Genomic DNA, 22,896 nt, shown 5'->3' on the forward strand with positions numbered 1-22,896 from the left:
ACTCAGGTTTAGTTGTGTCTCCTTTTACTTGATAATTGATTTGCTTTATCACATCAAATCTCACTTTTGTTTATTAAATTATATATATATTCTTTCTTTTTCTTTTTTCTTTTTGTATTTGTTTTGATTTGTCAGTTGCAATTATTTCATCCAAGGTTCCTCCTAATTTCTCAGTCACTGACCAGTCTTTTTCAAAACACTGTCCTGAGGTAATCAAAGTTTGCATTGTGCTGTCTCTGCCCTTTAAAATGTTTGTAAAATAATTTCATGACATTTTTCCTATGGATTCCTTATTGATTCATATCTGGAACAGAATTCCTCATTGATTCTGATCCCACATGATGTTTATGCTGAATTCTGAGCATGAGCGGAAAATGTTTAATTAAAATCGTATTTGCACACTTGTTTTGTTGCAATTTGCTGTTTAGTGTGTACATATCTTGCAAATATTATTTAGCACAAAAACTACACAAAATTGACGACTGTACTTAAAGGTAAAATAAACTTATATATATATATATATATATATATATATATATATATATATATATAGGGCCTAACTATTTCACAAAATTCTAACAAAACAACAAATATGTCACGTCACTGTTTTGTCCAAAAACCGTTTAAATTACTGAATTGAATAAATTAAATTAACAAATGGAGCGTTTTAAAATGTGACAACTTGCTCCAAATTTGACATTTATTGGGTAAACTTATCCGGAGAATACTGCTCAATCTTCGAGCTAAAATTGTAATTAATACATTTATTAATTACATTTTAGAGTCCCGATCCCGGTCTCTCTTATGTCTTCTAATGCTCTTTGCATTGCTTACCGTTAAGTCCGTTACACCATCTGTGTTATCTAGTATTAATGTTTGTACTTTGCACCATTAGATTAGTCTCTCAGTTTACATTCTCAACCAATAGCAAGACAGAATCCCACACGTTCTTAACCACAATGAGTCCATTGGTTCCTTCTGAGTCCATCATTTTCGCCAAACCAATCACATTTTATTTTGATCTTGCGATGCACCAATCAGAGGTCGTAAGAGCGCCGGACGCTCCCGCCCACACGTCTCGATGACTGTGCCGCTGCAGAGCCCGTCATTTGGAGTACACTAGGCAACGAGGGGTGCAGAGACACACGACAGTCGGGATAACATATCTTCAGCGTCAACTTTTTTTTAGGTTTCCAGACTAGGATGAACCCCTGACACATTTTAAGGACAAGTTAGCGTCATTCAATCATCTGCATGACTAAAGGACAAAAACTTCGTACAGGGAAGCTACATTGCTACAATTTTAGCACACTAACCAACAAACGGAGGCTGCGCATTAACGTTACACCAACATTAAAATAAGTTTCTGCTTTTTTTAACCGTTAAAATACTTTTAATGAGAAGTTTAATTAATGACGTAAGTTTAGTTAATGAAGGCTTGGGAAGGAATGTATTAGTATATTTTTTTAGTAAATATACTACATAACGTTAGTTAGGTTCAGACATGTCAGCATCACCTGTGCATTCGGTTCGGGTCAAGCGCGGCAATGACGGGTCCCCCATCAACACCTCCCCCTCCTCTTCCTCAGCATCATCATCATCATCATCCTCCGCCGGCAACACGAGCCGGTTGCAGCCCATTCGCGCCACGGTGCCCTACCAGCTCCTGCGTGGAAATCAGCAGCACAGCCCGACCCGCCCTCCCGCGTCCTCCTTCTCCTCCTCCTCCTCCTCCTCCTCCTTCATCTCAGTCGGAAGCAACACAGAACCGACCGCAGCAGCCCAGCACAGCAGCTCCAGTTCCGACAGCCCGACGCTCGCCAGTCCGGCAGGAAACGGCTCGCTGGACGGTCGGCTGATCCCGGGGCAGAGGCGCTCTCCTCCGGACCACAGGAGCTCACCCGAGCGCTGCCCTCATTCACCTGTCCAGAGAGGTAAACAACAGGCCCTAATCCCGCTTCATTTACTGTCATTCATTTAAGCATCTTCACATAGGCTGCTGCTGGAGTCGTTTAACTGGGTCAGGGTGTTTGCATCTGAAAAACGCATCTATTATTCGCATAAAACTGTCACTATAGTGCTGTATAAACCAGAAACGCATGCATATGACAGATTTACGAGTATTAGTGAATACATATTTAAAATACATTTAACCCTATTAACCTAATCTGCTTATTTAAGATCGAAACCAAATGTGTTTAAAGCCTTAATAAATACCAATGTGCATAATCAGGATGTTTATGCATCATGACCATGGCTGTGATTTAATACCTAGTGAGTTGCCTAGACAGTCATCGCTAATCACGAACACCAACGTTTTTCCCGTTGTGTCATAATTGTTTTTAGAAACGTTGCGTTCGGTACCATTCTATTTCTGTCTTAAACGCTAGAATGCGTCCTGTGTACACGCCCCCTGTGATGCCCAGAAAAGCCGTCTATGTAGTGAGCTCCCTCGCTAGGTTTCGAGAGTGAGACACGGCCCGCGCTGGGTCAGCTCCTGCTAAAGCTAGCGATCTGTAGCTTCATAAACACACGCATAACTACCAATATTACGTTCTTTTTATGTTTTCCAGTCCTGGGTAAGCTTGAATGTCTTTCTCATGGTTGTAGTTAATTCCATGTTGTTTATCGGGAAGGGATGGAAAGAATTACGTGGGTAATTGGAGGTTGTGTGTGTGAGAGAGTGTGTGAAGGCCACTCAGGGGGCCTCGTCATAAACACACAACCTCAACCCTGCTGTTCTGCTTCATAACACATTATTATGAAGCCTAAATGTTGCAAATTGTGCACCTAAAACCTTATTTAACGACTTGACGCTTTGCCTGTATGTTTAAAATAAATAACATGTAATATGTTCATTCATTCCCACTTCCCAGTAGGCCTGCTGAATTTTCAGTCTTCATATTCAGGCCTCATATTCTGTGCCCAAATGATGTAGAGATCAGTGATTTGGATATTTAATTCACATTTGTTTTTAATCCATTGCATTAACAAAATATCAAACCAAAAACAAATTATTTGCATGCAGCGATATCACATTTAGAGAGCGAGTAAGTCCAAATACTTTCTGAGGCCAATGTATATGGATGGAGATTGTGGTTTAAAGGGGTCATGTAATGGTGCATGCACTTTTACAAGTTGATTGTACCAAAATGTGTGTTGGCAATGAATGCATGTACACATTCATCATATAATGATAAAAATCCATCTATTTTTTTATCACTATATGCTCAGAAACCATCAGCCAGTCACATCGCTTTACAGTAGCAAATTTCTAATAGACAATACACATGGAAAATAGCGGAAGACACAAAAGGTACATGATCCAAGTTGTCCAAAACAGATGAATGCTTTATATTTATAAGAGCTTGTTCAAGCTATTACCGCAGTTTGCCCTGTCGTGGTGCTTTGACAGATGCATTCGCTTTTTAATCCCTCTTACAAGTGTTTTCCTCAACACATAACTTACATTTTTATTTTATATCCGTATCTGTTAATGTTAGAAAGTCCCCCAACCATTTCCGTTTTGCATATTCTTACAACAAGTGAGACTTGTTAAACCTCACCGACATGAAATGAACGAGCCCGGGAATAGGAGCACAATAATTCTGACTACATTTTGCCAAAATATATATTTCTTTAGATATTAAGTGTAGTTTAAAATTCTACATGTAACACAAGCAGTCATGTTTATGAAAGTCACGATTATTGGAAAAGTATATTAATGTAATATAATTATGTTCAGCCAAGTAAGTGCGTGTTCTTCATACTTTGTACAAGTTTTGTTTTGTTTATAGTTTTTAATTTAGCTTAAAAATAGTAGGCAATTAGTTTTTGGTTTAGAATGCAATGTTTATATTTTAACAATTTTTTTTGCTAATAATGTACAGCATAGGCTATAGCTACATATTTGCATGTAGGCTTTATATTACACATTGTTGGGCAGGATGTGGAATAACATTGCTTAAAATAATTGATACAAATGCATTTTTATGTATAATCATTTCTCGATTTTTACTCCGATTAATCATTTTTTTTAAAGAAAAGTCTTTAAACAGATGAATCGATTATCAAACTAATCTTTAGTTTCAGACTATTTGCTTAAATTTCACTATTGCAGCCTTTTGCTACTGGCTTTCAATTTAGCTCGTTCGACAGATACTTTGCCAAAGCAATGTCACAAAACACATCGTTGGAGACCTTGTATGATATTAGGTGAAGTTTAAAAATATTTTCGGTTCATTGTGAAAATGTGGCAGCAGGACAGAGAATACTATGGTGGTCTGCCTGAATCTAAATAATTAATGGGAAACACCAGAGTTAATTTATCGGAGAAATACATTACTTCAGTTGTACTTCGTAAGTTTTTGTCTTGTTCTCTAAGACAGCAGTATTTTTGGCCGTGACACCGTGTGAGCATTGGAGTGCTGTTGAAGTGCAGCTTCTGGGTGGATGTGTGATAACAGGCCTGAGAGCAGCATCATGACATAATCGCATAAAAACACACTTTATCTTCTCTTCTCTACAACAACACATGATAGACTGAAATTTATTACAGTACATGAAAATAGCTAAAGAAGGATATACTATCTATTTAACAGTCACGACAAGTCAAACCATGAACATCGTGCTGAGTGATCTGAACTGTATGAAGTTCGGGGATCGACTTATCGAGACTATTTTCTAAGATGGCTCCTGTCTGTATACACGAAGTGAACTGTCTTTATGAAGTATCTTATTAAACGGTCTGTACACTTACAAAGTTCTCAATGCTTTGTTTTGCATGTAGGGACCCTCATTATGTTACTGTGTTAGTGTGGGGCTATTTTGAGCCTTGTTAGTGGTATTAACTAGTGATTTCTTTTTACTTATTAAATGCCCCCATATACTAGTATTTTATGCTAAACAGATTTTAGAGATAAAACTCTTTACATTCGATTATCATGAAAACAAATCTCAGAGAACGGTCGACTAGGTACCGATGTTTTATTAGACCAAAGGTTCATTTCTTCTTTAAGAGCAGCTTTATTTCAAACACAAACTTGTTAAACAAAATAATTCTCTTCAAATGTTTTCACTAACTTATGTGCTACAAGAGAAATATTAAGAAAATAAAGCAAGATCGTTATATACAGGTATCTTATCAGCATATTGAAGTAGATTCATCTCTTGTTGTTTCTGAGTCAGATGAAGAAAGCTCTGTCAATTTTTTATTTCATTTTCTGTAGTGAATAATTGACTGAGGTTTGGGACTCCTTCACCGACTTATCTGTTGCGCAAAGTTTGCACATTGCTTGTTATGTCCATTCATCCACTCACCTCATAATTCATGTGGAAAACTGAAATGTTTCTTATATTTTTTCTTTATCACCAACTCCTTCTTGGCTTACAAAATAATGGACAACGATTCACATTTTGTTCATGTCATTTTCTTGTCATGATAATAAAAGTAAGTAAATAATTCAACAAATTAGTAAATAAACAAGTAAATTAATGAACAAATGATTTGTAAATTAATGAACAAATCAACGAAAAAAAGCACCCATCCCATGATGATAGGATGATTTTATTACCAGGAGTTTTGTCCAATGCATGTTTTTACACATGCAGGTTTAGTGTGTTTATTTTGAATATTTGAGCGTTGAGGTACCAAACAATTATCAGTAACATAATAGATATTAGATCAATATCTGATTATGTTTTTCAGTCTACCATATACTGGATAGTTCAGTGTGAAAATATCTCTGGCTTTGGGTGTTTCAACATTAAATTGGAGACTGACTTGCTTCTTGCCCTGACTTCAATTCTTATTTGAATTAATTATTAAATAAGGGCTATTTCTGGAATACAAGTGATTTTGCACCATAGAACATACATTTTGCAGCATCATCAGAAAAGACTGTTGCTACTTTTAGTACAGCGGCTTTCAACCACATTTCTACCATATTGTACAGATATAAGCCTAGCTGAAGTTGTTTTTCTCTTTATACTTGCAACTTGCAACTATTAACTATTGAGTTTTGTTCGTTTTTTGCATATATGTAGTAGTATCACACAACACATTATATGTTCCAATGCTTTAATTGACCCTTTTCACAGACTGTGATGAACAAAATGTAATACACAGTTATGATGCTATACTTTACTTTGTGTTATATAACCTTGGCAGCCAAGTGTGCCTCTAATGGCTATGGGAGTGATAACAAATTTGACATCTTTCTCTCATCTGACAGCTGTAATTAATCTCTCTTTGGAAAGTCGTGGAAACACTATTGCAGATTTTTATCTTTTGCTTTTATAGCAAATGCAAATACAAAAAATCCTATTCACTGCTATAGAAGTTTTCCCAAAGATGATAAGGCATTGCAAATATAAAAACCATAAAAAAGCATTGCAAAAAGCCCTGTTTATTGTTGACCTTATATTATGGATATTCAGAGCTTACTAAACACCCACAATATGTGTCATATAATAATGTAAAAAAGTGATCTTTTGCGATCAAATCGATACATTTGAAATGCAATGTTTCTATTGCGCAATTTTTGCCTATGCACATTTTTTTTTTTAAATTGCAAATGATTTTAACAGCGGTTGAGTTGATCATGTTCTCAAGCATGATTTGGGATGATCCAAAGAGCATTAAGCTACAATCGAAGTAAAACATCTGACCGTCTGTATAAAGTTTGAATGGTCAATGCTACAAATTTGATTAGTGACCAAGAAATAGTGCAGAATCCTAATTATTACTTGCTTAATTAATACAGGTTAATACATTTTACTATTAGGTTTCATGAATTTACAATGAACAATAATTTGGTAACACTTTGGTTTCATTTGTTAAGTACATTGGTTAACATGAACTCATATGAACTGCTATCTTTGTTAATGTTAATTTCAACATTTACTAATACATTATTAAAATCAACATTAGTAACATTAGTTAATGCACTGTGAAATAACACAAACAAACAATAAACGGCTGTATATTTATTAACTAACATTAACAAATACAGTAACAAATGTATTGCTCATGGCTAGTTCATATGTTAACAAATGAGCTCTTGTTGCACTTGTAAAGTGTTACCATTAAAATTGATGACCCCAGCTTTTTAATGGTGATGTGTGGCGTCCAAAAGTGAAAGAGGATTGTTTGAATACTGTAGTGATTCAAAATGTGACGTGCGTGGGTGAGTTCGTTGAAGTGCGGTGAACACTGATGCGTTTGCAGGGGAAAAGTTTACATTTGCATGTCCCCCTGCCTCGCAGTTCGTTTTTGTTTCCTTGCGCGAAACGCTTCGCTCGGCCCAACAGCACTCCGACTGTGCTGATGGATGTCGTACAATAGCGCCTGTGTTTACTGCAATGCAAATCGACTCCCAACAGGGACTGTATTTACTTCTGAAAGCCTTAAACTTCCACATATTCAGTGTTCATGATGTTATTGGTTTGCACTTCCTTTACCTTGGCTGTCACACTATTGCGTTATATCCCATTAAATAAAGTTTGCTGACCCCACTTTACTCGCAGTAACTGAATCCAGAACGAACGCCAGGAGCAGTGATCATCAATTCCAATTAAATCATATTAATGCCATAAAAGAATTCCAAACATGTGAAGACATCATAACCTGCAGGCTGCAGTTCTGCAGCGAAGCAATTACTCTGTTTTATTTCCCCACCGTGCAGCAAGCAAAACCACCTGTCCCTCGTCTAATATGACCTAATTCACAGCTCGAAGCTGTATTGCAATGATGTTTGTCAAAATTTGATTGTGTGAATGACAACAGAAGGTCTTTCAGCGTTTCGTCCACCCATGCACTCTCTCTGTTTGCAAGCGCAGTATTTTACTGAATGTCACCTCTGCCGCATTTACTAACGCCATTTATAGTGCCGTTCCGTTTTCCACGCTCAATGCTTACGCATACAGCACGGCTAATAGAATAAAAAAATTATAAAACTGAATATAATATAATAAAATAATAAAATAAAATGTATTCACGATTAGTTTTTTTTTTGTGCTGTGTCTTTTTTTTTTAAATGAAAAAAAAATCAATTTTATTGAACCTTTAGGCAAAATATATTTTCATCATATTCGATTCATCAGGCTTTTATGGTTCATATAGTATAATTTAATGAGAATATGGAGCTCATACTAAAAGAAAAACAGATTTACTTGAATTTTATTATTTTATAATGGTTTTTATTAGGGCTTTCAAACGATTAATCGCGATTAATCGCATCCCAAAAAAAAGTTTGTGTTTAAATAATATATGTGGGTGCACTGTGTATAATTATTTTGCGTATATATAAATACACACACATACTTGTATACATTTAAGAAATATTTTCATTATTATACATTTATATATAATTTATATTCTATATAAATATCAATATTTTATATATAAATAATATTTTTTCTAAAATATACATGCATGTGTGTGTATTTATATATATATATATATATGTATATACAAAATAAAAGTGCACCCACATATATTATGTAAACGCAAACTTTTATTTTGGATGCGATTAATCGCGATTAATCGTTTGACAGCCCTAGTATTTATAATTTTTTTTAAATGAATTTTAATGTAATTTCTGAACAATTTAATTCATTTGATATATCTGATTCATTCATTGATTAATCAAATAACTAATATAAATAATTAACACAATAATCGGTTAACAAAAATGGTTGTAAGTTCTAAAGTGATTAAAGGGAAAGATGATGATGACATGAAGAAATCTCTCAATCTGTCCGCCCTGCCCTGCTGTGGGGGTGTCGTGTGCTCTCCTGAATCGGTTCTTGGCATAAACCTGCCCTGCCTTTCCATCTGCTCTCAGGAAACTGTAAAACAGGCTGAGAGGAAGCATTCCAATGCCAGCTCCATGAGCAAATGCCTTCCACACTCACTGAGCAACATTTGGGCAAGTCAAACCGCGCACCAAGTCAACCACGGCCCCCTCATGTTTAGTAATACCAACTTGACGTGCAAATAAGCATAGCTGTGATTGCCACAAAGCACATGTGTGAGAAGCATTTGTTTTTAGTAAATTACTGCCAGGCCGTAACTCTGACTCAATCGAGCTTTAGGTTTTTGTAGTGTGTATTTCTAAATGCACTGCACAGTTTGGCTAAAAATACGAGCTGAGGTCTGACAGTGAGCACACATGCTAAAACATGTTGAACTATGGCACTTTTAAAGAAGCAAAGCTTAATATGTAGTGTGAATGAGCCTTTTTGGGATGTTAAGGGTCATGGACTAAACTAAAAAAATAAAAAAATAGGGCTGTCAAACGATTAATCGAATCCAAAATAAAAGTTTGTGTTAATATATGTGGTTGCACTGTGTATAATTATTTTATATATATAAATACACGCACATGCTTGTATGCATTTAAGAAATATTTTCATGTATATACTGTATATAGATTTATCCAAAATATACATGTATATGTATATGTGTATATGTATATATATATATATATGTGTATATGTATATATATATATATATATATAATTATACACAGTGCACCCACATATATTATGTAAACACAAACTTTTATTTTGGATGCGATTAATCACGATTAATCGTTTGACAGCCCTAAAAAAATATCAAACCAATTGATGACATAAGGTTGATAATGTTCGTTTTTGAGTGAACTATCCCTTTTAAAAATAAGCATTTTTTTTAAACAAGAGTAAACGCCTAAATGTTGGTAAAATAATATTTGAGCAGATGCACACAATTAAATGCAGTTCATAAAAAAATATTTTTTTTGTATAACAATCAGTCTCTTATAGCCTTAGCAAATAGCAAGTCAAGGTTTTGCCAGGCTATGACAAACTAAAATGGCTACAAAAAAACAAACCTCTTCATATGTCTCACCCCAACTTACTTTTTCAATAAAAGTTGTGTTTGTTGTAGAACCATTAACCATTGTAGTAGTTTTGAATCTTTCAGTCTTCAGTGCTCATTAATGTCAGTCTGTAGATGTTTTGAACATCATAGTATTTTGTCATTTCAACTTAATGGATCAAGTGTTTAGGGCTGGTGACAGGTCTGTTCCTTTGTTGGCACAGTTCTCAGTGAGGTTGTTTTTATATATCTATAAAAGAACTTGTGAATGCACTGCACTGGTATATATCAGTCCAGATGCCAAACTTTGATATTGGAACTCAGCATAAGCTTGTTTTACAACATCGTACTTAACCTGATATTTGTCATTCACTCTCTCTCTCTTTAGCTTTTCTCATCTATCTGAATAGAGAGAGCTTTCATACCATCATATGTATTCAATACTAAAATGATTGATAAAACTTTCTAATACCTTAAATGAAGAACAAACATTATTACATGACATTAGTTAAATGCAAATTAAGCCGTCAATTGCCAGCTTAAAAAAGCAAACAAAATGTGCATTTTAAATCAACATTTGTCCTCCTGTAAATGCATAATAATTGTCAGTGCACTCCTGTTTATTCAGGTTAATATTTCTTCATAGTAAGGTAACCTGGTTCCCTTTAATGTGCATTCAAATGCATGTCATGAAAATCCAATATAATATGCAAATGAATTGCTGGTCTAAAATTATGATATTTATGAGTTCGTATTACTAATGAAAGAAGTTAAAATGTGTAACCCATATGATTTTTCTCAACAATCATATTTGCAAAAATTACAAGATACTAAAACAAAATCCTGTACAGTTACAACCATTTATATTGTAGTTTGAGATGATTTAACCCACATTTTACAGTGACTCTGTCTCTAGTAAGGCACTTCCTAGCACACAGCGAGATAAGGGCCAAGTCTAAATATGGTCTTCTAGAATGGACTGACTGTATAATCCATAAGCTTTTCTTTGAATGACTCTGTTCATCACCATAGCAACAGTACACTCTCCGTGTCCACTGCGTCTCTCGTACACACGTTTGCTTTTAGACCTAATCCCATTCTCTGGATCCTACTTAGTACCTTAGAGATCTAATTATTTTTACACCGCATATCTGAAAACACGTGGTTTACATTTTGCACACTTGCTCTGGCATTTGCTCATCAACTAACTAACAATGAATCTCTCATCTCCTCTGAGTATTTATCGCTAGTTACTCTCTCTGTTGGTTTCACTTGATGCTCGCTTTGCTTGTCTGATGTGGGCTTCACACCATGCAAACACATGGATGATGATAATATAATTAAGGGAGGTGTGAACAGCTTTTTGGCAACCACCTGCAACCGATGCTGTAGCTGTAAAACAAGCAGTCGGCTTGATCACAGTGTAATAACACATTTGATGTGTTGAGTCAAAAGTCACTTTTGATGTGTGGGGTGTACACACTTCACAGTTGCACATAAACATGATAAAATTCAAAATTCTTAAATTGCAAAATTGAGGACTAGCCTGGAAGTTGCTAGTCAACAGGTCACAAATGTAGATGGTGTCTGCCCGAATAGAGGGAATGCATTGACGTCACTTCCCGCTGGAACGACCAAAAGATGGCAAAAGTGGCAAAAGATCTGCTGCGTAACTGGATTTAATAGGGGAAACTGAGACTGAGACAGACTGGCCAACCATTCCTCCAACAACATGACTTGTTTATTAGTTTAGTTGTGATAAAATCATAGACTGTAAAAAATATGGACAAAGCGTCTGTGACGTCACCCATAGACTTTCTGAAGAACAGTTTTGAGGCTGTTTATGGGGGGTATGGGCTGCGCCATACTGGAAAATCTTGGGAAATACAAATGTTCAGAAAAGATACAGAGGAGGTATGATGTGTTGTCTCGGCAAACACGTCAAATTCCACTCGGCGCAGCCCTTTATCAGCTGTCAATCAAAGTTAAATGCCCTTATTTGTCATAAATCTTGATATCTAAATATGATCTCATCTAAACTAACGAGTTAGAAAAAAATTCATGCCCCTCACAGTTGTCAAGCACGTGGAACATATTGAAGATTACAATAAAAGTCCAATGGGACCAAACTGTAAATATATGAATTTATGCTGTGAAAACGGACATTATAACATGAGGTCTATGGATATTTGGGACCGGCCTCTTGTGGATTTTCGATGTATTGCAGTTTAGGCTTCATTTTTCAGATTAGAGTATTGCCGTTCGGATAAAATGCAAAATTGCTTTTTTTATTTTTTTAATATTATTATTATTATTCACCAGACTAGAAGTTGCTGACCAACAGTTTACCAGTTGGTTTAGATTCATGCTTATCCAGGTGGGATTATGCTGGTTAGTGTAAGTCTAGCTGGTGGACCAGCATATCCATGCTGTTGACAATCAATTCTGGTTGCAAGATATTGGTCTCGATGGTCAACTAGTGCACTTTTAGGGAAGTCAACTATTGAGTTTATTGATGAATGTTTATAATCTTGACTTGAACTCAACACCAGGGCATTGTATTTACTTCCCATGGCTCAGCTTTTCATAAATACACAAGATCAGTTTGTATACAGCTGCCTTGCGTGCACAGTTAGTCTTCTGAAAGCCATAAAGGTGAGCCATGGATCTGATGATGTGTTTATAGTGCCACAAAGAGAAGTAAATATTGTTATATCTGCTGTAGGAAGATGTCACGCTCTGACTAGTAAAGTTTATGTGCCCTTGACCCAGTTCCCCTCCATCTTTATGGCATGAGGAATGTGTATGAGGTATTTTTTTTATCAAATGCATTAGGATTGATATTCTCCTTAAATGCAAAGTGCAAATTAACCTGCTTCCGTAGCCCCAGTCTACATCTACGGTAGATGGGATATGAGCAGAATGGACTGATAAAATATTTTCCCAAACTCTAGGTAGTATAATTATGCAGCTTTTGTAAAGAGATAGTTCACCAAAATAGTGAAGAGATGGTTTTACTGAAATGGATGTCCATTCATACGAGTGATTCATGAATGTGTTTTTCATGCCTCGTATGTTACCATTTTGTTTTGTTTATTATCATTTTTAATTTAGTTGTTTTTAATTTCTGCTTTAAAATATTAAGCAATCAGTTGTTTGTAGGTTTAAGTTGTATATTAACCCTTTTTTGCTTGTGTACAGCATAGCCTACACTAATACATTCACTAAATTTGTTTTCATAGGCTTAATATTACACATCAATTTGAAGACCACATTGGGTAGGATGTGAAATAATATTGTTTAAAATAATGGATTAGATTTATTGATCCCCTCTCAATCAGATTAATTGATTATCAAAATAATCATTAGTTGGAGCCCTAGTGAACAGGGAAATAACTTTAGGGCTGCTGTAACCCCAGTCCGTCTGCTCATCACCCATCTGTTTCTCTTTCTGTTTGTTCCTCATGGCAGTTGAGAGGTCAAAGTCGCAACAGGTGTGGAGCACAGGTTCGATCAGACGGACTTCCTCTTTGGGTGCTATCACCGGGCCCTACCTGATAGGGCAGTGGCCACGTGAATCCCACCTGCACAACCCCTCTTGCATGAAAGACAAGTACACACAGGTAGGCACTTTCACCCACTATGCTCCAAATCTAACTCTGGCTTCAAAGCCTGTGTGTTCAGGTGTGTTTGCAAACGTTAGCTTGACTGCTTCGCTCTTTTGGGTTTCTGCATGTTTCCTGTGTTACTTTTGATTGTTTTCTGGGATTTCTGTGAGCTGAAACCAACTGATGATTCTCAATAAGTCTATAAGTGTATATCAATTATTTTTAAATCCTTCATCAGTCAAAATGCGTGGGAACTTTAAAAGAACTACATGGTTGTAAACTGTAGTTACCTTTAGCATTTGGCATGAAACTGTTATTGGCATTAAATAAACCATTAACCACAGACTGGGAACCAAGACTTTCGCAGCTTACACATTGGGCCTGGTGTTTGACCTACAACTGAAATCACTCAGAGACCGTAATACTTTATCAGAGGCTGTAATGGTCACCAGTTGTGATTGTAGTGAAGTTTGAGTATTAATGAACATGGGCTGCCTTGCCATCTACTACCTACTGGGGATGTAAATTATATTACATAAATTCCTATAATCGATCATTGTTTGAATTAACAATCAAAAGTATGTATGACAAGTATATGAAAAAGCGCTGCTGCCGTGTAAATTCATGATGCTTTTTGCGGCGTGATGTTGTTTGTAACTTCGCAATACATAAGTAAACCGTACTTGATCACATATTTTTAGAGCAGGTAGCCTCAAACACAACTTTAGTCAATACATAGATCACAGTGACATGACATGCTGCTTTGCTAAAGCTGTAAGACTTTAGGAATCCGATCGTATTGCGATGAATGCGATCATGATTTGAAAGTTCAATCAATTGAAACTGGATCTTTGGCGTGATGGGTTGGTTTACGATGTGTAGAGACCAATCGGACACTGTTGTACAGCTGGAGCAAGCTTGGATTGGATTGATCGCTCATATTGACAGGTCTTGATGTATCATGTGCATAAGAATAGGAACGTATATACCAATCTGTTACCTTGGAAGTGAAAATAGCCCTCGCCCCCAAAAATCTCCTAACTCTCTCTCATTATCTAGCACAGTTCTGTCATTATTAGAAGATTAATTAGGTAGAGTGAAATAATTCGATATACACACATTTTGTCAGTGCAATGTCAAAACCTGCTGGAAAAAATAAAATAAAATTGAACAGTGGCACAGTTTAAAATCAGCCCAATTTCACAGGAAACTTGTGATTGGCGCAACCCTGTTGCCAAGCTAACAACATGATAATCTAATAAACTTTTTATTTTTTAATAAATTGAAGTAGTTTTTTTTTTTTTGGTTATACTGGGTTTTTTCACCCAGCTCATTACTATGCATTCTGGGATTGCATGCAAGGAGACATTCAAAGGAGAATCAGCTTTCACATCTGAGTAGTTCACTTACTAGGCCGTAAAATAAAGCAGTTATTGTTTTCATGGTTTTTTTTTTTACCTATGCAACCTTGCATTCTAATAAATAAGGTTATGATGACAAATATTTTGAAATTCTCGATTCAACAACCAAATCTACTAGCCTAACTAATAAAGTTTAATAAAGACAAGCAAACAGTCAGAACAAGAACAAATAAACACATTACAAGCAATAGCACAAATAAATACAATAGAACAGTGATCCAAATGAAATAAACCGTGCATTAAGTTTTTCAGGTAGGTTTATCAGTAGTATTCAGGTACAGAAATTGAATAACCAAATGCAAGAAAGCACTGCATCATTGTGTATAAATTAAATATTGATTAATCCTTTATTAAAGTAAGTTATTCGGCCAATAGCAATAAGTGATTTTTCTCTCGTTCTTTTGTTCTTTGATTAACATTAAGGACACAAACAGCAGCAGGGATATTAGGCTGATCCAATATACTGACACATACATTTTCTTTATCATTTAGACATAACTTTCATAATTTTCAACAATTCAGTGTTTTTGCGCTAAAAGAAAACTGAACTGAATTCTGTGACTTGTAACCTCTTGAACTTTAATGGTTTAAAATCACTCGAAATTTTAAATGGACTAGACCTAAAAACGTGCAAATGATAAAATTTCGGCGTTGACTGATCAACCATTTCATCAAGTGTCTTTCACACTGTCATCAGACAGTCCATATAGACAAGCCCTGTGTGCATACGGGGTTGAGGTTAGTTGTAGGTCAAGCTTAATCGGTCAATTTGAGGTGTTAGTTACAGAGCAAATCGCATCTGTGACTAGTCGATTACTATGGCATGTCCTTAGAGAGAACACGACGTCCCTCACGCACACCTGTCCTATGGTCAGGTGCTGATTTATCCTCAAATGTCAGCAGGTGTATCAGGCGGAACACAATCACCACAATCCCACAGTTCCACCCACCATCTGCTGCTACACTGAAGGTGAGATTTGGCACCTCCGAGAGTGCAGTGTGTCTAAAGGTAATGACTCTGCCGTGCCTCTTATTGTGTGCTTCAGCATGAAAAGAGTGTCATATAACCGTTCAGAAAGACGAGATGCCACAAGAATGCAGTTTCCCGTGTTAAAGGTCTCCACAGTTCACCCCTAGTTTTTGAAGAAAAAAAAAAAACATTGTGCATCTGTTCAGACTATGTTCTTAGTTCACAAAGAACGCTTTTTTTTTTTCATTCTACTGCGCTACTTTTCAACTGATTTTTAATGTAAACACGTGATCGATGGACATCCTTAACTGTTGCGGTCATGTCGCGCTTGACACAGATTTCTAAAAACGTGGCGCTCAAGTTAAAAGAAAGTTTGACTTTTAAAAAAACTTGTCTAGAGACTATGCAGTTTTTATCCATTCCACTAACCACGTCTTGCGTTTTTTAACGCAAAAACACGCTAGCCTTTAATTCTGTTGGAACTTTATTTGGGCTTTGAGTAAATTTCATTTTTGGGTGAATGTTCTCTTGTACGTCATAGTGTTCAGCAAGAGTCTCATACACAATATTTTGAAGTCATATGATAGGTTTTTGTTAGATAAATGACTAAAAATTTTAAAAATGTTTAAAAAAAACAAATAGAAATGACAAAAAGCACGTACTAAAATTACTAAAATTAAAATAAAAGCTGAAAACATACAGATAAAAGCTAATTAGTTATTAAAGCTATAGTATAGTAACGTAAGCAATCCTAAAATAACACAGCAGTGATGTAACTTTAAAGGACATTCATGTTGATAACAATTTACCTCAACAAATTGACCAGAATGCATTCATTTTTAATGAGAATTGGCAATTTTGAATGCAACATGAGTGACAGTGCTGATATTCATTTCACAGAGGTTAGCCAATCACAACAGAGGTCATTTACAAATAGGAGCTTAAAAGATACAGAAGCAAAAACTTCGGCCTCATGACTCTGAAAAAGTAACAAAGGGTGGAAAATGATTATGTAAACTATTACGACTGTTTCTTGTGCAAGCCTTGAGTAACATTATAAGAGTATATTGCTACAAAAGAACCAAATATGGCCCCTTTTACACATGCAGTGAGTGAATAAAGAGTCAGAGATCAGGTGTTGTGGTCCATTTGGACGTGTGAGCGCAGCGGAGGAGTTGCAGTGCGTCACATGACCCCCCACATCCTGTTTTCACTGCTGCATGGCAACGGAGGCCACACACTCTCTGCTTACTGACATCGAGATACTGAATTATTTTTGTGCTTACTGTATTTCCTTGGTGTGAAATTTCATGCAAGAAGTTCTTTAAATATTTTTTGTATAACCAGTCGGTTTAAAAACGTGCAATTATTATGTTCACTTGCCAAGACGGGCCATCTCAAGTCTCACCCTTTATTGCTCACTGGTGTCAAAGAACTACAGACAACTCTCATGTTAGCTTGTCTTTAAAGTTTGATGCAATGACAAAAGCTTTATAGATTTCCTCTTGCAGTAACACAGTCAGATCAGGTGAACAGCGGTGACTTTGGGATGTTCCACTCTCGGAATAACCAAGCCTGCATCCCTTTTCTTAAAGGCATAGTTCACCCCCCAAAAAACCTCTATCATTATTTACACCACCATAATGTTACTCCAAACCCTTATGACTTACTTTCTATCATGAAACAAGGAGACGTTTGTTGCATATTTACACTGTTCTTTCCATACAATTAAATATCTGTTTGTGCAAGTTGGATTATACATCAAATTGGACAACTCAAAACTCAAAGTTACAAAACTCATAGTCTCCCTCAAAAGGGATTTATTCTGACATCATTGCTCCACACCTTCCTAAAACTCCTCGATCACAGTCCCGATATTACTTCTGCAAACATTTATGCCACAATTTGAAATATTAACATAAAGGCACACGCAAAGAAAAGCAAAACCCCTTTGACCGCAACGACCGACGCAAAAGTTCAATTGTACAGTCAACATTTGAGGTAAAAAGAGGAAGAAATCAGTGGGCATCAGCTCTCGATAGACTTTTTCATAATATGCTGCTAAACGCACTGGATTGACACTTCAGGGCCTCATTTATGTGCTCTTCACATTTTACAGTGTGTGTGTGTGTGCTGCATGGTGGGCTGACTAAACAAATAACATACCTGAGTGCACACATCATATCCACGTGTGCCTGCAGACTTCCCTATAGTAACAGAGAATGTTGTTTCTGAAAGGAATGTAGGTGACCGTATATTGAGGAACCGTTTGCAGGAACAATGCTGGCTTTGTGATTTTTGTGTGAAATAGTGAAGGATGAAGCATGGAAATGTGATCTATCGGTGTGGAAGTGTGTTTCTTGGCTACAATTTTGGTGGAAATTATTTATAAAGAAAGTAAGTTAAGTGTACACTGTCGCTCAAAAGTCAAGGATTTTATTTATGTTTTTAAAGAAACAAAATCAGCATTTTGATCAAAAGGGATAAATCATTTACAAATGATTTTCAAATAAATGCTGTTCTTTTAAACTTTCTGTCAAACCTTTTTGTCAACATTGATAATTGTTTCTTGAGAAACCAAAGCAGCATATTAGAATGAATTTTGAAGAATCATGACTGGAGACCGGAGAAATGGTGTAATAATTGTTTTTTTTTTAGTCAAGTCAAGTCAAATATATTTATATAGCGCCTTTCACAATACAGATTGTATCAAAGCTGCTTCACAGTATCAATCAAGACAACATAACAGTGTTTGTTTATTCATGAAAATAAAGACAATCAAGTTTGGTAGAGCTGATCAATGGTATGATGGGTCATTTAATTTGAATATATTTTTTAATGCAGCCTTGGGGAGCATAAGAGACTTTCAAAAAAACAAAAACCAACTTTTGAATGACTATCTCTTCAGTGGGACTCATCTCTTCACCACAATGGCCAAAAAGTTGGTTAATGTTACATTTTAAGTGGATGACGAGCGCGAGACGCCGAAATGGACGCCAATAAGATTCTGAATGGAAAGTTTACTTTTAAAAATTTGCCAAATGGTTCAATTGACAAGACCAAGTGATCTGTGTGTTTTGTCGTTGTGAACTGAGCTATCATCTGAAAAAACCACTCTGATGGCCAAGCACACACACACACACACACACACACAGCTAATGCGAATTCTCCGCCCCCTCATCAATATCAGGACCTTGTCAGTATTTCTTTCACCCTTTGGCTTTTATTGATGGACGGTGTTACATTGAGAGATTATTTGCTCCATGTGAGAATGTTTTAGTGTGAAATTGAACACTGTATATGCTAATGTGGTTTTCAATTAAAAAAACATTTGCACAAAGCAAGCCGATCCACTTTTCCACGTTGATAAGGGCATTAAAATGAGAAAAATAATGGGACAAAAATAAATCAAGAGACATTTAGAATAGATTAGTTATCTATGACATTAATGCGATTAATCGCGATTAAAATATTTTAATTAGGGCTGTCAAACGATTAAACGTGATTAATCGCATCCAAAATAAAAGTTTGTGTTTACATAATATATATGTGGGCGCACTGTGTGTAATTATTTTATATATTTAAATACACACACATGCTTGTGTATATATATATATATATATATATATATATATTTAAGAAATATTTTCATGTGTAAACTGTATATAGATTTATATATAATTTTGTATTATTATATATAATAAATAATATTTTTTTTCTTAAATATACATACATGTGTGTGTGTGTGTGTGTGTGTGTGTGTGTATGTATATATATATAGATATATATATACACACACACACACACAAAATAATTATACACAGTTCACCCACATATATTATGTAAACACAGACTTTTTTGGGATGCGATTAATGCGAATCCGCGATTAATCATTTGACAGCCCTATTTTTTATCATTTGACAGCAAAATATGAAGTTAAAATACAAAAGTGCATTTTGTGTTTCAGACTCCTGGATGTTGGAGTGACGAGACCGAAGAGAAAAAGAGCACACACCAGCGCTCAGCATCCTGGGGCAGCTCTGACCATCTTAAAGAGGTACACACACACACACACACACATACTTGCACCAGTAGCGTAAAACACCCTCCCTTTTAACAGTGAAATACTATGCGTGTCTTGCACACACAGCTGTGTAGTTTTTCCCCTTGGGTTTGAAGAACAAGAAAGTGCAATCACACTAACAGCTATTAACAGAGCTCTCACTGTCCTGAAACTGATGAGCACTGCACTTCTGCATTTGCGATGATCTCATCCTGTGTGGCTAGCCCAGCTCTGTGCAGGACTGCAAGTCACGACGACCCATCCGTCGTCTCCTGCACCCGCTGCTATATATAATTTCCTGTGTGGCTTCAGACTTCCGGGACTGCGCGTCGTGTTATTGCTAGTGCTAGCCGCAGCGAAGTCAGCCTTATCACGGGCGCTCAGCCCCTCCCTGACGATTCAGGGAAACAGTGAGATAAGACTATCTCCCTCTTTAACAATCAACTTCCCCTCTCTGCAGCAACCATTATCCCCCTCCTGCCAATTTATGGCTTTCCCATCACCTCCAAGCTTGTGGAATACGCGCATGTGGGTTTTAGAGCAAGTAATATGTGCTAAGTCACGAAAAATTTCAAAATTGAAAATACTGTGGAAACAAAGACACCTACATCTTGGATGCCCTTGGGGTAAGCTAAAACATCAAAAATTCATTTCAAAGTGAACTATCCCTTTAATAGGTATCACAACAACAAAAAAAGCATGAGATTTTTGAGATATCAAAGTAACCATTTTGTGGTATTTTCAGCCTGGACTTTCTTTCTTTTCTAAATTCTTATGTGAATCTGTTGTTTTGGCTGCTTGCACACTGTATTTCCAGCCACAGGATCGTGTCCATATTCATATTCATGAACACACAAGTAATAGAGGCTGCTTAGGAGTTCATCACAGTGAGCTCACTCATTCTGCAAGGCCTGAATAATCTCACTGTTTCCCATTTGGGAGATTTTCCAAGAAAAGGCTGTTCAGGCCTTCTTTCCTTCCCTGCATATGGAAAGTTCATGTCCTCATTATCCACATTTTTATCCAGGTTCATGTCAAGTGCTTTCACTTAGTGGCTTATAACCCCTTACACCTCTTAAGTGGATTTAGGTTGTGTATATTGACATACTTAGCAGAGGCTTGACGAGAGCACATTCAGGATTTGCCCTTGTTACAACTGAACACAAACTGTGTAATTTCAGGTGATGCAATGCCCAGCACCTCTAGAAAACTTTTTTTTTTTTGCAAGTTAACAAAACATTATAATTTATACAAAAATAAGAGATCAGTGAATTATGTATACATACAAAAGAGAGAAAGACGTACAAGGTAGGCAGAACAAAAATAAGCAATAGAAACAAAGACAAAAACATGTATGCAAGTACATTGGTATGTTTTAAGCAATGGGATATTTTAGAGATTTAGATATTGAGATATTCATGGTAGTTGTGATAGAATTGTAGTAGAAGTAGAGGCAGTATTCATATCAATAATAATAACTATAACATAGATAAGAATAGTAGTGATAGTATTGGTAACAGTGGCAACCAACAGCATTCATGATAATAATTAAAACATTTAGAAAACATTTTCACTGTAATTTTCAAACAGCATTTTTGCTGCCTTTTTGAGGTTTAAATAAAGTACATGTCATTTGCAATAAATGTTCTTTTTTTTTTAGATTGACATTTCTAACGTAGAACAAAGACGGTGAATGGAAATGCTGCCTCTTGTTGAGGTTTTGTATCGACTGTGGTTTAAAGTCAGCACAAAATGGAAGCTACGATAGCTTTTTCGGTGACATATGTCCTCGTTAAATGGCTTCTTGAACAAGAAAAAAATGTTGGGCGGGACTTGTGTCCATTGGGAATTGTTGAAATCGTTGTGGTTTGCTGTGGCTGTGATCTGATGTGATTGACAGGTCGCCCCGCCCTCAAGCCGGTAAACACTTCATCAGAGAAGAGAATGTTGTTGCAAGAGGGAGGGGAAGTTAATTTGATTTAAAGAGGACAAGAGCACATGAATAATACAAATAAATTCACTGATAAATAATTATTAATATGTATTTCATAAATAGAATTGTCAATTTTGATTTCATGGTGACTTTAATATTCTGTAACTAACATTATCAAGACAAACATCCATGTACAGAAAGCCAATTGTATTTTCAGGAGGAACGCACAAGCCTTGACTTGTTCTGTTGTCTCAGGATATATAGACAATAAAAGCTGTAATTTACTGCAGATAAATCTCAAAAGTAAGCTATGAGTGATCACGCCAGTTTGAGAAGGCAGAGCGGATCACATTGAGACCTGGGTCATGAGGGTTAAATATCAATTTTCCAGCGCAGACCCCAGCGGAGATAGAGGGTAGAGCCCGACCGATTAAAGGTTTCTGAAGGCCGATACCGATACAAATATTTGTTGGTTTTAAAATCCGATATATCGGCCGATATTTTTTATTTTATTTTTTCAGGAACGCACAACAAAACATTAACAGATTTCCCTAACATTAGTTATTTGTAGTTATTACGTATGAGTTTTAATTAAAATAATATGATCATGCATTTTAATTTGAGGAACCAAAGCTCATTATTTAATTAACAAAGCTCATTAAATTCCACTGATGATAGTGGCATTAGCTAGCTTTGTGGTTAGCTAGAATGTGTTGCGCGTTATAAACGCGTGTTGCCAACAGGCCAGGGACGGTGTAGAGTGCACACCCTCTGGTGGACAAACTTATACAACTCCAACACTCATGACATGGTTGAAGCGTGTTTCATCCATTTTTATTTTATTTTGGAAATATTCATTTATCGGCCATTATAACTGCCGATACCAATAGTTTGTAAAATGCCTAATATCGGCCGATAATATCGGCATTGCTCTAATAGAGGGAATGAAATAGATGCTAAAACACTCTATCCTGATCGTTTTCAATCCTCGCAATTCCAACTTCTGACTCGCTACAGTGGTTTTGACGAACCAAGCTGG

The 22,896-nt window shown here is 36.1% G+C and overlaps 1 protein-coding gene across 1 annotated transcript in view; it reads left to right on the top strand.

The window, feature by feature from the left end:
- Window positions 1-1,095: 1,095 nt before the first annotated feature.
- Window positions 1,096-22,896, top strand: part of glcci1a (glucocorticoid induced 1a) — a 30,826-nt gene continuing 9,025 nt past the window's right edge. The window contains exons 1-3 of the mRNA XM_039681196.2: window positions 1,096-1,934; window positions 13,334-13,485; window positions 19,829-19,918. Of these exons, the coding sequence (XP_039537130.2) occupies window positions 1,505-1,934; window positions 13,334-13,485; window positions 19,829-19,918 (672 nt within the window). The 5' untranslated portion in view covers window positions 1,096-1,504. The remainder of the gene's footprint in view (window positions 1,935-13,333; window positions 13,486-19,828; window positions 19,919-22,896) is intronic.

The sequence above is a fragment of the Pimephales promelas genome, chromosome 18, assembly GCF_988280905.1.
Source record: "Pimephales promelas chromosome 18, fPimPro1.hap1.1, whole genome shotgun sequence".
NCBI classification, from domain to species: Eukaryota; Metazoa; Chordata; class Actinopteri; order Cypriniformes; family Leuciscidae; genus Pimephales; species Pimephales promelas.